We start from the raw sequence: 14605 nt of genomic DNA on the forward strand, positions 1-14605 counted from the left end.
GGGCTCCGTGGTGGGTGTGAAGCCTGCTTAAAATTCTCTCTCTCCCTCTGCCCCACTCCCCCTTTTTTTTTTTTTTTTTTTTTTTATTTATGATAGGCACACAGTGAGAGAGAGAGAGGCAGACACAGGCAGAGGGAGAAGCAGGCTCTATGCAGGGAGCCCGACGTGGGATTCGATCCCGAGTCTCCAGGATCGTGCCCTGGGCCAAAGGCAGGCGCCAAACCACTGCGCCACCCAGGGATCCCACTCCCCTTTCTAAAATAAATAAAATAAAGTCTTTTTAAAAATTGCATTCATTGGGCAGCCCGGGTGGCTCAGAGGTTTAGCACCACCTTCGGCCCAGGGCATGACCCTGGAGACCCGGGATCCAGTCCCACATCGAGCTCCCTGCATGGAGCGTGTTTCTCCCTCTGCCTGTGTCTCTGCCTCTCTCAATCCGTGTTTCTCATGAATAAATAAATAAAATATTTTTTTATAAATAAAATATTTTTTAAAAAATTGCATTCATCCCCCCAAAAAAAGAATAGTAAAAAGTAAAATTGCATTCACCCCCAACATTTTCAGTTTTAGGCCCTACTTTAATCATCTTCATTAGTATTCACCAAAACTTGCAATGATATTATTTATCTAGTAATTACTTGTTTTTGTGTGATTAAGTCTCAGCAACTAGAATGTAAGCTCCTTGAAGGCATAACTAAATAATTTCCAACTCGTTCATTACTGTATCCTTGGTATTTAGCATAGGGCCTGTCACCTAGCAGGCACTCAAAAAATATTTGTTGAGTGAATGAATGGCTCTTTCTTAAGAGCACCTGAGAGGCTGGGAGAAAGATGTAAACAAATAATTGCAATATAGCATGGAGGTGATATGATATGCATGGATTGCTATGGGCATATTAGCTTAGGAATATTACAGTACTTTGGTTAAGACAGCCACACTTCGGGCATTAAAGAGGACATGAGGAACACCTGGGTGGCTCAGTGGTTGGGTGCCTGCTTGCCTTTGGCTTGGAGTGTGATCCTGGAGTCCAGGGATCAAGTCCCATATCAGGCTTCCTGCATGGAGCCTGCTTCTCTTCCTGCCTATGTCTCTGCCTCACTCTCTATGTCTCTCATGAATAAATAAATAAAATATTTTTAAAGAAAAGAGGACACGGGATGTGATGAGCACTGGGTGTTATATGATGGCAAAGAATTTAAATTAAAAAACAAAGAAAAGAATCATGGAAGGATAACTGGGTAAGAAATCCAATAACCTGACTTTTGTATGTGGCCCTTCCCTTTATGCTCTGGCTCTTAGCTTCCTTAAATAAAAAATAAGGATGATAGATAAAATAATTTTAAAGAGTTTTTGTAGTTCTGGCATTTTATTCATGAAATGTTGATTCTGATTCTTTCCTTTAGGAAGTCTCATGGGAAAATTAGGTTCCAAAATGATGGAAAATACTAGCTGAGTGTACTTGGATGCCAAAGAGGGTATCTTCTTTTCTCTCCATCATGAAAATCCTCCTCTTGCAATTCATCCCTCCTTGTGTGTGATAGTGACAGAGACCTGCCCCTACTGAGCTTGTATCAGATAACTGAAGTTTCTTTATACCTCTTCCCTCCCTAATAAATAAACTTCTGAAATCCTGGAAAAAAAGAAAAGAGCAGTTACACTTAGGTGGGATGGCCAAGGTTCAACTCCGGGTTCTACCATTTACCTACTGCATAACCTTGATAACCTTCTTAACCTTTCTAAATCTTATTATACCCAGGAAAACAGATGTTCTAGTATGGATGTCATGGATTTTTTTGAGAATTAAATAGGATACTGCTTGTAAAGAGCCTGTCACATACTGATGCACAGCAAATGTCAGCTATTATTGAGAAAGATTGGGCAGCCTGGGTGGCTCAGCAGTTTAGCGCCGCCTTCCGCCCAGGCCATGATCCTGGAGTCCCCAGGATCGAGTCCTACGTCGGGCTCCCTGCATGGAGCCTGCTTCTCCCTCTGCCTGTGTCTCTGCCTCTCCCTCTCTGTTTCTCATGAAACATAATTTCATAAATAAGTGAAATCTTTAAAAAAGAGAGAGAGAGAGAAAGATTGTGGCTCCTTAAGAGCACTATTTGACTTCCATGTGTTAACATACATAGAATGAAAAAAAATTGGTCTCCTAAAAAAAGGCATTATATAAGGTGAGAATTAACCACTCTAAAGCAAATACCCCTACCTCTCATTTATCTTTCAAGATTTCCATATCATTTCTCTTTGGAAGAAAGAATTCTTCAAGAGAGCCCTCTCTTGAAGAGCACCAGGTGATGCCATACAGACTGAAGGCGTGTGTCCCGTTTTCTTTACCACCAGAGGGCACCAATCAGTCAAATCATTGACCTGTCATTATAAAACACTATGAGAAAGCTCTAGGAAGCTGTTTCTGCCACTCATTCTTCTGACAAATATATTTTGAATACCTATAACGTGCCAAACATTGTAGTAGCTTGTATATATAAAAAAAAGAGCTTGTATAAACAAGACCTGCCAACCTTATGGAATTTATAATCTTGAGCACCTACTATGTGTTGGAGAGGTTCTATTAGACATGGGGGTGGAGGGTGAGGTTCAACTTGTTGTTGTTGTTACTGATTGTTTTCCTGCTCTTGGCTGTAAGCCCATGAGAACAATTACTTAGTGTCTACTTTGGGTCAAACAATGTACTGGTTGCTGTGGATCCATGGCATGAATAAGACACAGTTGCACCGTACTAACAAACAATGTCTTACCTGCTAGGATGAAAAGGCATGAGACATTAGATTCTAGAGTTCCTCTGAGGTGAGAATGAAGAACCTTAAGTACACATCTTATTAACTAACACATTAGGCTATGAGCCTTCTAGACGGGTATATGTTTATTAGCCAACCACCTTAGGTTATTAGGGCCATAGTCATTGCAGATATTTACTATGAGCAGCTTCTGGTCTAGCTGACAGGTACCTGTTCCAGTGGATTGGGCTAAGAATTTACCATCTTCTGGGTCAGGGTGGGACTGTGATGAGTTTATGAGGGTGAAATGCTTTGAAGATGAACTTTCTGCCTATTTGTCTACTCACATCCTTGTTATTAAAGGTGTCAACATCATCTCCCACATTTCCAGGTCAGCAATCTTCTTGTCCCTAAATTGAATGGTGGAGGAAGGGGAGTCAGAACCATAGAGGGGGTGGTAGTCAGAATATACCTATGCCTTAAATTTTTTTTCTTTCTTTAAAGTTCCTATTTATGGATCATTTATCATGTGCTAGTCATTGTGTCAAATGCTGTAAACAGATGATCTCATTTAATATTTACAATAGTTTAAGTTGGGTATAATTAACCCTTTGTTACAGAAGCTGATGAATAAGGAATGGATAAGTGGTAGAGCCAGGGTTGGAACTTAGAATCTTTTTGATCTCAAAATTCTAAATGTGTGGAACTCTCATAGTATCCTGACTTTACTAGGAATTGTTTCAGCAGTTATCATAGGACATGCCTTCCCAAGAGAACGAACGGGCTATCCTAAAATCATGAGGATTTAAGACTGTCTCCGTATCTCACTTAAGTTATGATTATCTTAAAAGTCCCTCAGTTCCTAGTTGGACCGTCTAGCTGAAAGGATCTATAGGGGGTCAAAGTTCAATCACAATATTTTCCTTTTAAGATTTTATTTTATTTTTTATTTTTATTTATGTATGATAGTCACAGAGAGAGAGAGAGAGAGGCAGAGACCCAGGCAGAGGGAGAAGCAGGCTCCATGCACCGGGAGCCCGACGTGGGATTCGATCCCGGGTCTCCAGGATCGCGCCCTGGGCCAAAGGCAGGCGCCAAACCGCTGTGCCACCCAGGGATCCCTAAGATTTTATTTTTAAGTAATCGCTACAACAAGGCGGGTCTTGAACTCACAATTCCGAGATCAAGGGTCACATGCTCCACCAAGTGAGCCAGCCAGGTACCTAACCCCCCCCCCCCCCCATAGTACTTCATTTTACAAATAACTGAGGGATAGCTAGAGCACTTGCCCCAAATCACAGAGAAGCGTCAGAAACCCAGGTTTAGTCTGCATTATTACTTCTCTCTTTATTTCCCGCAACTTCCTTTCCGTAGTCATGAAGAGAAGTAGCAGCGGCCTATCTGCCTTCCCCATTTCTCGGATGGGAATCGGCTCCCCCACCCCATCCCACCCCATCCCCCCCCCCCCCCCCCGGGGTGGCACACTGCCCTCCAAGGACACATGGGCTTGATATGTAAACAAGATATGTCGGGACACTTGTCCCCACCGATAAGACTTACTAGCTCAGCGTATTCTTGGCAAGGACCTATTAAGTGCAGGGCCGGGGCAAGGACTTTGTGTCACGGGGAGAGGCCTGCAGAGGACCAGGGTTCGACGGAGGATGGCTGCCGAAGCCTGTGGCTACACATGGGGAGAGGAAAAGGGAAGGCGCCGACAGCTCTAGGGCCAGTGGTCCCGTTCCCCGGAGCTCCCTAGGAACCGCGGCGCCCAGCGGCACAACTGTCATTTTTGGGCCAAGGGCATCCCCCGCGACTACCCTCGGCCCTCACAGCAGCTTGGCCCTTTAAGGGCGGGGGACACGCGTCGGCGTCACAAAGCGCCGCCACCGCGCCGGGCGGCAGGGAGGAGGCGGGGAAGTGAGAGGAGGAGGGCGGGGGAGGGAGCGGAGGGAGAGGAGGGCGGCGGAGGGAGGGGCGTGCGCACGCGCGTCTGGCCGCCCGCCTCCGAGAGCCGCCCTCCCTCCCGGCGCGCGCCCCTCCTCCCGCTCTCCCTCCCTCCTTCTTCTTGGCTCCGTCGCTCCCGCGGCGCGAGGCGCTCTCGCTCTTCTCCTCCTCCTCCGTCGTCGCCCCTCCCCCCGCGCAGCCGTCGCCGCCGCCGCCGCCGCCGCCGCCGCCGCCGCCGCCGCCGCCGCCGTCGCCGCCGCGAGACCCCAGCGCGCCGCGCTCCCCCCGCCCTCCGGCCCCGCGCGCCCTTCGGCCCCGGCAGCCCCTGAGGAGAACGAGAGGGCGAGCGAGCGCGGCGCTCCCGGGCCGGCTCGGCCCCCTCCCCTCACCATCGCCGGCCCTTCGCCGCTCTCCTCCGCTTCCACCCCCTCTCCCCCCCCCAGCCAAGTTGAGGCCCCCTCCGGGGGGGGGAGGCCCGGGACCGGGAGCGAATTCCCCTAACTCCCTCAGCCCCTCCCCCCACCTGGCCCGAGTGTGAGGAAAAAGGCCCGGCCCGCGTCGTGTGTGAGGAGGACCCGGGCCGGCCCACGGGCCGTCTGGGGCCTGGTCCGGCCCGCGGGGTGTGTGAAGACAGGGGCCCGGTGCGGCCCGGCGGAGGGCGAGCGCAGGGGAGGGGCCCCGTCCGGCCCGGCCGGTGCGAGAGGACTGGGGCTCCGGCCCGGCGCCGCCGCGATGGCCCAGCAGCAGATGACCAGCTCGCAGAAGGCCCTGATGCTCGAGCTGAAATCCCTGCAGGAGGAGCCGGTGGAAGGCTTCCGGATCACCCTGGTGGATGAGTCCGACCTCTACAACTGGGAGGTTGCCATCTTCGGACCCCCCAACACCCTCTACGAAGGCGGCTACTTCAAGGTACCCCTGCCCCCTCCCAGGCCATGCTTCCCCGGGCGGAGGCCTCCGCTCCCCGCCGCTTCCTGGGCCAAGAGTGAGCGCGAGTGTGTATAGGGGGCTCCTCACCTCGGCAGCCCCCTCCCCCCATCCGTGGAAGCAGGAAGGCCTTGCTCACCAAGTGCCTTTTCTTTGTCATGGGGGCGGGGGCTGGAGGCCAGACTGCACCGGGAAATAGGAAAGCCTCTCTGGCTAGGGTAGTGGCTACCGGAGGAGGAGGGCTGTCTTTGTTTTGTTTTCCCAGCTGAGGAGGGTGTGTGGGAAAGAAAGGTGGTCTTTCCCCTCTCGTATGCCCATCAGAACCGTCACCGCGCCGGCTGGAACTGCCCCAGAGGGCAGAGTGACCTGCACTTATTGGATTGAACCTTTCTTTTTTGGGGGGGTGAGGGTGGGGGAAGGGTATTAACCTGTCATCACAAAGGCTCTCTAGTGACCTGACACTTTGAGGATGTGATGGGCTTCTTGCGTGGTGGTAGTTCCAACTTCGCATTCCAGTGGGCGGTAATGAATAGGACCCTAGGGGTGGTAAACAAGGATGCCTGCGTTTTCATCCCATTATCTACTTGAGGGAACGCTAATTTAGCCTCCTTTCTGTTCTCTTTCTCTGTTTACTTCAGTGGTATTTCAAAATGCCCTTTGTCCTCACCCTGCCACCAACTTTACTGGCTCCCCCCCCCCCCCCCAATGTAGAAATATCTGCAGACCGTGGAACGTGTTCTGTAGGGAGGTTGCGAGTTTCCCACCTCAGGGAGACAGAATTGAAACGTTTTTATTCAGGTGGTTAGCTCTAGCAAATGGGGTGGTCTCACAGATGAAAAGTATCATCTGAGGTGAGTTGGTTTCACTGAGAGGGACTGATCCTTAGTCCCCCTCCTGATTTTGGAACAGTGATTGTTCCTGAATCCAGTGGTTTTCTTTTTTTTTTTTTTATTCCCCCCCCCCTTTTTTTAAATTCTAAGATAACTTGGCAATATTGAGTTTGTTTTTGTTTTTACTTTACCAATTTTGTAGGGACAAGTCATAGATTGAAGGTAGAATGCTTTAAGTGGTGGAGGCAGAGACAGGAAATAAGTGCTAGGGAATCCATTTAATTTTATTTCCAAAATTAAGTAAAATAGAGCAGTGAGTCAATCTTTGTTTTGAAGGGAGGGGCTATCTTGGCATAAGTTTTAAATGAATATCTTAGTCACGTAGTCATGATGTACATTTTTAGGAACTACCCAATTACTTTTTTCTATCCTTCTAAAGGTAGAGAACCTTCAGTGTCAGCTTTGAAATTGGGTCAACTTTGTAAAAATGTGAAGAATTGACGGGGGTGGGGGTTGATGTTTAATAGTCACGCTTGTGGTAGTCTGTGAATACCTAGTAAAAGCACATTTTTAGAATATTGTGTAAGAGCAGTACTTTTACTAACTATGTGCTTAATCTCTTGTGGTCACCATAAACTATACCTTTTAGATGCAGCTACTAAGGCAAAGTTATTAGTGACAAAGTGAAGAAGATATTAATGTGTCTACTGGCTAACTTAAGTGACAAAGTTTAATTCCCGTAAAGTATTAGTTGGGACAATTAATAGTCAAGGTGAATGGGTACTAATTAGAATACTTCCACCTCACTGTTTTTTTAAAAAAAAAAGCAGTGTCAAAGGAATTAATAGTTGCAAATTGTAATATTTTTGCTTAAGTAGCAGGAAAAGGATTGTGGAGAATCCTCTGTGTTTGAAATAAGTACTATGGGAAGAGGATTCCCTACTATGGCAAACATTGATTTCAGTTAAATGTTTTGTAATTTCTGTCGTATTAAGAAAAGATGGTTGAATTTCAATGTATATTTTAGATTTCTTAATCTTTTTACCTTTAATTGTGACATTTAAAAACATGAAAATTCTTAGGATTTACTGTTGTATAAAAATTCTGTCATTTTGTTTTATTCCTTGTTAGATGGCTTTTTATCCCAAAAGTCTTTTGTTAGAAAAAGGCAAATTTATGGTCATGAGTAGTTAACACTGGTGGTAGGTCTAAAACCATTGTTTTTTTTTATTTCACTGCTTTTGTCATAAAACAAGGCTTTTAGTGTGTTCCACTACAGCTGCAGTTAAAAGTTGGCACAGACCTTTTTCCACCACTGTTCTACCATATCAAATGATAGTTTTTGAATATTTAGTATAATTTATTTTCAAGTTAAATTGTTTCCTCTGTTTTGCATAATAGTTCCTGAAGGCAGTGGGACTGAATTTTTCATGTTACTCCTTTAACTTTCACATATTAATAGGTTTCTTACTGATCTTTCTTTACATGAAATCCTTGGCTCCAGGCTGTTTTAACTATGGCATCCGTTGTGGTAGAGATTGGTGAGACCTGTATTTCACAAATTTTTTTCAGTTCATCATAACCTTTGTTTTTTAAGTATTTCAAGTCTGTGTTTCTTAGCTATGGGGCTAAGATGGGTAGCATGTATGACGGGTAAAGGTAGTTTCTTGTGCCTGTTTTTCTGGATATCATAAAATCTTTTTTTAAAAATTTTTTTTTATAAAATCTTTTTTTGGCTTTGGTTTTTGTCCAGTTTCTTGATCTTTTGGACTTGCTGAGTGAAACATCTTTGTTGCTTCTACTTTTCCTCTAGGGGTCAATTGTTACAAAACGCAAAGTATGAGATGACTTGGAATAGAGAACACCTCTGAATTTAATTTTGCTACTGTGGAGCGAGTTGGAATTTTATTATGTTATTGGACGAATGAATTGTTGATCAAGTGAGCAGTTAATGATAACTTTTAACAAATTCACTCCATTCATTTAAAAAGCACTATTTTGGGCAGCCCAGGTGCCTCAGCGGTTTAGCGCCGCCTTCAGCCCAGGGTGTGATCCTGGAGACCTGGGATCTAGTCCCACGTCGGGCTCCCTGGATGGAGCCTGCTTCTCCCTCTGCCTGTGTCTCTACCTCTCTCTCTGTGTCTCTCATGAATACATAAATAAAATCTTTTTTTTTTTTTTTAAAGCACTATCTTGGGGATCCCTGGGTGGCTCAGCGGTTTAGCGAGCCTGCTTCTCCCTCTGCCTGCTTCTCTGCCTCTCTCCGTGTCTATCATGAATAAATAAATAAAATATAAAAAAAAAATAAAAAGCACTATCTTTTCAAATAACTCCTGCTAATGATTATAACAGTATGGCTGCTTAGGTATAGAAGAGAATCTCTTTGGGAGGTTCTTTGGAACTCCTCCTGCATTATTTATCTGAAAGCGTGGTAGGGTGGAGTCTAGAGATCAGAAAAAAGAGAGTGCTTAGGGGTTCGTGGCTGGCACAGTCGGTAGAGCATGTGACTCTTGATTTCAGAGTGGTGAGTTCGAGGCCCATGTTGGGTGGAGAGATTACTTTGAAAGAAAAAGTGTCTTTTTCATAATGTTCATAGTATAAAAGTTTAAATGATACAGAAAACTTAAAATATTGCAGTTAACTTTTTGTAGTTTTTGTTTTTATTCAATATATATATATTTTTAAGATTTTATTTATATATTCATGAAAGATAGAGAGGCGGAGACACAAGCAGAGAGAGAAGCAGACTCCATGCAGGGAGCCTGATGTGGGACTCCATCCCGGAACCGTGGAATCACACCCTGGGCTGGGCGGAAGGCAGGCACTAACCGCTGAGCCACCCAGCTGTCCCTTTATTCAATAATTGTATTGAGAAAGTGAAATAAATATAGGTTCTTCCATTTTTGGAAAACTTCAAACTGATAATTTAGAAAAGTATTTGTCATATACTAAAAGTTTTCCATAATCAGCTTCTTTAATAGAAATCAAAATGTAAGTCTGATAAAGAAACTTTTCAGGGGCGCCTGGGTGGCTCGGTCGGTTAAGTGCCTTCAGCTCAGGTCATAATCCCAGGGTCCTGGGATCAAATCTTCTGCTCAGTGGGGAGTCTGTTTCTCCCTCTTCCCTCCCCGCTGCTTGAGCTCTTTCTCTTGCTCACTCAGATAAATAAAATCTTTTAAAAAAACCATTTAATAATTTGTAAAACTAACAGATACATATTATTTTCATTTATTCTGGAATAAATAAATCTATTTCTTGCCCCCTCTCAAAAAACAAAAACAAAACCCTGCGAAATTTAACATTTGGGCCTGGCAGTGTCCTTAATATTATGACATACTGTGTTTTGTGACTCTTAATTCCTAATATGTAGTTGAAACAATTATTTTATGAAAGTGTTTCTTAGGGCAGCCCCGGTGGCCCTGCGGTTTGGCCCCGCCTTCGGCACAGGGTGTGATCCTGGAGACCCGGATCCTGTCCCACGTCGGGCTCCCTGCGTGGAGCCTGCTTCTCCCTCTGCCTGTGTCTCTGCCTCTCTGTGTCTGTCATGAATAAATAAATAAAATCTTAAAAAAAAAAAAAAAAAAAGAAAAGAAAGTGATTCTTAGAGGCACCTGAGTGGCTCAGTGGTTGAGCATCTGCCTTTGGCTCAGATTGTGATCCCAGGGTCCTGGGATCAAGTACTGCATCAGGCTCCCCTCTGCCTCTCTGTGTGTCTCATGAATAAATAAATAAAATCTTTTTAAAAAAAGTAATTCTTAGTCTTTTTATTATGTGGATCTTTTAAATTTAAATTTTATTTTATTTTATATTTTATATTTTATATTTTATATTTTATTTTATTTTATTTTATTTTATTTTATTTTATAGAGAGCACAAGCAGGGGGAGCAGCAAGCAGAGGGAGAGGGAGAAGCTGGCTCTAGGGAGCCTGACGCCTGGGCTCCATCCCAGCACTCTGGGATCATGACCTGAGCCAAAACCAAGAGACAGATGCTTAACTGACTGAGCCACCCAGACACCCCTATATGGATCCTTTTGAGAAACAGTTTTCTTTGGGAAAACATTGGTACATGTGAACTAGTTTGTATACCTTTTCAGAGGGTTTACTGACCCTCTGACAGGTTAAGAATTCCTGTTTTATGTGAATAAAAGACACCTGAGTTACATGGTGTAACTTTTCCAGTGCTGCTCTCTCTCTGCAAACAGGAGTGTGGTCAACGACTGTACAAAGACATTGTGTACTCTGCTAGGGGAAGTATATTAGTATACATTTAGTACATTATTGATAACGACATTATTGAAAATTAGGACAACATTAAGTATCCAACAAAAGATAAGTTATGGTAATTTCATGTAATGGAAAATGTTAACATTAATGCTTGTGATTCAGTGTTACCTTTTTTTTTTTTTAAAGATTTTTTTTAAAATTTATTTATGATAGTCACAGAGAGAGAGAGAGAGGCAGAGACATAGGCAGAGGGAGAAGCAGGCTCCATGCACTAGGAGCCCGATGTGGGATTCGATCCCGGGTCTCCAGGATCGCGCCCTGGGCCAAAGGCAGGCGCTAAACCGCTGCGCCACCCAGGGATCCCTCAGTGTTACCTTTTAAAAATCTTAAATTTTCTTTTTTTTTTTTAAGATCCTATTTATTCATGAGAGACACACACAAAGAGAGGCAGAGACACAGGCTGAGAGAAGCAGGCTCCATGCAGGAAGCCTGATGTGGGACTCCATCCCGGGACTCCAGGATCACACCCTGAACCAAAGGCAGATGCTCAACTGCTGAGCCACCCAGGCGTCCCTAAAAATGATTTTTAAAATATTTATTTGACAGAGAACACAAGCAGGGGGAGCAGCAGGCAGTGGGACAGGGAGAAGCAGGCTCCTCATGGAGCAGGGAGCCTGATGTAGGGTTGATCCCAGGACCCTGGGATCCTGACTTGAGCTGAAGGCAGAAGTTAAAATGAGCCACCCAGGTGCCCCTCAGTGTTAACTTTTTATTTTTATTTATTTATTTTTTTAAAAGACTGTTTATTCATGAGAGATACTGGGAAAGAGGCAGAGGCATAGGCAGAGGGAGAGAAGCAGGCTCCATGCAAGGAGCCTGATGTGGGACTTGATCCCGGGATTCCAGGATCACACCCTGAGCCAAAGGCAAATGCTCAACCACTGAGCCACCCAGGCGTGCCCAGTGTTAACTTTTTACTTTTTATTTTCTTTTTATTTTCTTTTTTTTTTTCAGTGTTAACTTTTTATTTTTTTATTTTTTTATTTTTTTCAGTGTTAGCTTTTTAAAAAGCAAGTTACTAAATTGTACCAAATGAATGATCCCAGTTTTGGAAAAAAAAAAAACAAAACAAAAACCAAATACGTAATTTTGTGCCTGTGTAGAAGAAAAAAAAAATAATTCCTGTTTTAAAGAATTTGGACAGGCAAATTATAAAGTAGTGCTTCTTTAAAAAACAAAACAAAACAAAACAAGAAAACAGGGGCAGCCTGGGTAGCTCACTGGTTTGGCGCTGCCTTTGGCCCAGGGCCTGATCCTGGAGACCTGGGATCGAGTCCCATGTCAGGCTCCCTGCATGCTTCTTCTCCCTCTGCCTGTATCTCGGTCTCTCTCTCTCTCTCTCTCTCTCAGTCTCTCCTGAATAAATAAAATCTTAAAAAAAAGATAAAAAAATTTTTTTAATTGTATAATGAGCCTGTCGATTAAACCTATCTTCTTCTTCTTCTTTTTTTTTTTTTTTAAAGATTTTATTTATTCATGAAAGACAGAGAGGGAGAGACATAGGAGAGGGAGAAGCCGGCTCCCTGTGGGGAGCCAGATTCAGTACTGGATCCTAGGACCCTGTGATCATGACCTGAGCCAAAGGCAGAAACTCAACCACTGAGCCACCCAGGTGCCCCAAACCTATCTTATTTCTTAATTTTTCCTCAGTCACTTTAAGAATGCCCCCTAGCACTCTTAGCTGTAACCTTTTCTGGAAGCTAAACTTGTCTTGAGTGCTGAGTGAACTAAGGCAACACTGTAAATGGAAACATAGTTAATATCCAGTAGTTTGGGGTACTACTGTAGATATAGTTTTAGTGTTCCCCCACTGCTCCCCCATGGCAAAAGTATAGTGCCTCAGTATTTTATAGAATATTCTTTTTAAATATTTTATTTGTTTATTCATGAGACACACACATACACACACACACACACACACACACACACACACACACACACACACAGGCAGAGACATAAGTAGAGGGAGAAGCAGGCTCCATGCAGGGAGCCGGATGTGGGACTCGATCCTGGGACTCCAGGATCACACTCTGAGCCAAAGGCAGACGCTTAACTGCTGAGCCACCCAGGCGTCCCTAGAATATTCTTTTACCCTGTTAAGTTGATTCCAAGATGTTTTTTTTTGTGTGTGTGGTTTTTTTTTTTTAGTTTTTAATTTGTTGGAAATTGGGATGTGTATTAAAATCTGTGAAATCTTAAATTAAGTTCCCGTCAGCCAGGTGGCTATGAAGACCTAGTTGTGGGAGAACCTTCCATTGAAATCTTTTTTTTTTTTTAAAGATTTTATTTATTTATTTATGAGAGACATAGAGAAAGGCAGAGACACAGACAGAAGGAGAAACAGGCTCCTCGCAGGAAGCCTGATGTGGGACTCAGTCCCCTTGCCCGGGATCATGCCCTGAGCCAAAGGCAGATGCTCAACCGCTGTGCCACTCAGAGGTCCCTTCATTGAAATTTTCTAATAAAATTTTTTTGAATGCCAACATCAGTGTCTTAAATTTGATAAAATGTTTCTTTTGAATGATGGATTTGAGCCCTAACTAATACTTTGCAGCATGTTGACTGCTTTTTTTCAGAGATTTGTGTTAGTAAGCAATATTTATTGAGTTTGTCAAAGACAAAGCACTGTTTGAAGAGTAGCTACCTTACAGATAGTAAGGGAGAGTGTTAGGACATTGGTAATCATAGAGCTTTTTTTTTTTTTTTTTTTAAATATTTTATTTATTTATTTATTTAACACAGAGAAAGAAAGAGCCAGAGAGCACAAGCAGGGGGAACAGCAGAGGGAGAGGAAGAAGCAGGCTCCCTGCTGAGTAGGAAGCCTGATTGTGAGGCTTGATCCCAGAACTCTGGGATCATGACCCCAGCTGGAGGCAGATGCTTAACCAACTGAGCCACCCAGGTGCCCCATTCATAGAGCTTTTATAAATGATCTTCTTAAAAATCTTTGGTTAGATTTTATAGAAATGTGAGGTGTCTGTGTTCTGCATGCAATTGTAAGTGGTAATTTAAGTCAAAGCTTTAAAGTTGTGTGTGTTTTTAAGATTTTATCTCTCTTTGAGAGACAGAGGTAGAGTGCACACAAGAGCCCCTGGGCAGGAAGGGGCAGAGGGAGAGGGGAAGGGACAAGCGATTCCCCCTGGAGTGCAAAGTTGGAGGCAGTGCTCATCCCAGGACCCAGAGATCATGACCTGAGCTAAAGTCAGATGCTTAACCCACTAAGCCACCCAGGTGCCCCAAATTTTAGTTTTAAGACCAGTTAGAGCATTTTTCAACATAACTACAACCTGTCATGGTAAAACCTTCTGTTCCATCTTTGCAACTTAGTATTACTGACCCTAGTATAAGGTTCCTTAAGAACCTGTCTTGTTGGAGGCAAGTGAAATAAAGGAGGCCATCTAACAGATCGTTCCACCTCTGCTAATCTAGTTATGGGGAAATAACAGGAAGAGTTAGAAATTCAGGGTTTAGGACTACAGAACTCCACCTTGCTGAGAGGTCATCTAATTCTTGTAAGTTCCTGAACTTCTTTTATACTGTTTCACATATAGCTACAGAGATGTCTGAGCAAGACTGAGCCTCTTTGGATGTGTTCTGTCAACATAGAACTAATTTATTTTTACTTTATTCCGTAAGAAATTTGTTCTTCAGAGTTTATACTTATGTACCTTTAAATGAAGTGATTCTGAAGTGAATGGAAAATAGATACCAAATTGAACAGATAATTATAGATCAGATTCCCAATGTCTGTATGTAAATATTCTATATGAGAATTTGAAAATTCAGATTTTGGGGTAGCCTGGGTGGCTCAGTGGTTTAGCGCTGCCGTCAGCCCAGAGCGTGATCCTGGAGATCCGGGATCCAGTCCCATGTTGGGCTCCC

The 14605-nt window shown here is 43.9% G+C and overlaps 1 protein-coding gene and 2 long non-coding RNA genes across 4 annotated transcripts in view; 2 read left to right on the forward strand and 1 right to left on the reverse strand.

Annotated features, from left to right (window-relative positions):
- Positions 1 to 1348: 1348 nt before the first annotated feature.
- LOC140641595 (uncharacterized) lies at positions 1349 to 6013 on the reverse strand. 2 transcript variants are annotated; one of them, XR_012038184.1, is made up of 4 exons: positions 5747 to 6013; positions 3087 to 3149; positions 2211 to 2371; positions 1349 to 1631 (listed from the first exon to the last, which is right to left on the reverse strand). It is a non-coding gene; the product is annotated as an uncharacterized lncRNA (long non-coding RNA). The 2 variants fall into 2 exon arrangements; XR_012038185.1 differs by lacking the exon at positions 2211 to 2371 and having other exon boundaries at positions 5747 to 6012.
- UBE2R2 (ubiquitin conjugating enzyme E2 R2) overlaps positions 4967 to 14605 on the forward strand; it is a 123468-nt gene continuing 113829 nt past the window's right edge. The window contains exon 1 of the mRNA XM_072841692.1: positions 4967 to 5592. Within this exon, the coding sequence (XP_072697793.1) occupies positions 5416 to 5592 (177 nt within the window). The 5' untranslated portion in view covers positions 4967 to 5415. The remainder of the gene's footprint in view (positions 5593 to 14605) is intronic.
- On the forward strand, positions 6469 to 10031 carry LOC140641597 (uncharacterized). Its single transcript, XR_012038187.1, has 2 exons — positions 6469 to 8377; positions 9841 to 10031. It is a non-coding gene; the product is annotated as an uncharacterized lncRNA (long non-coding RNA).

The sequence above is a fragment of the Canis lupus genome, chromosome 10, assembly GCF_048164855.1.
Source record: "Canis lupus baileyi chromosome 10, mCanLup2.hap1, whole genome shotgun sequence".
Classification (NCBI taxonomy): domain Eukaryota; kingdom Metazoa; phylum Chordata; class Mammalia; order Carnivora; family Canidae; genus Canis; species Canis lupus.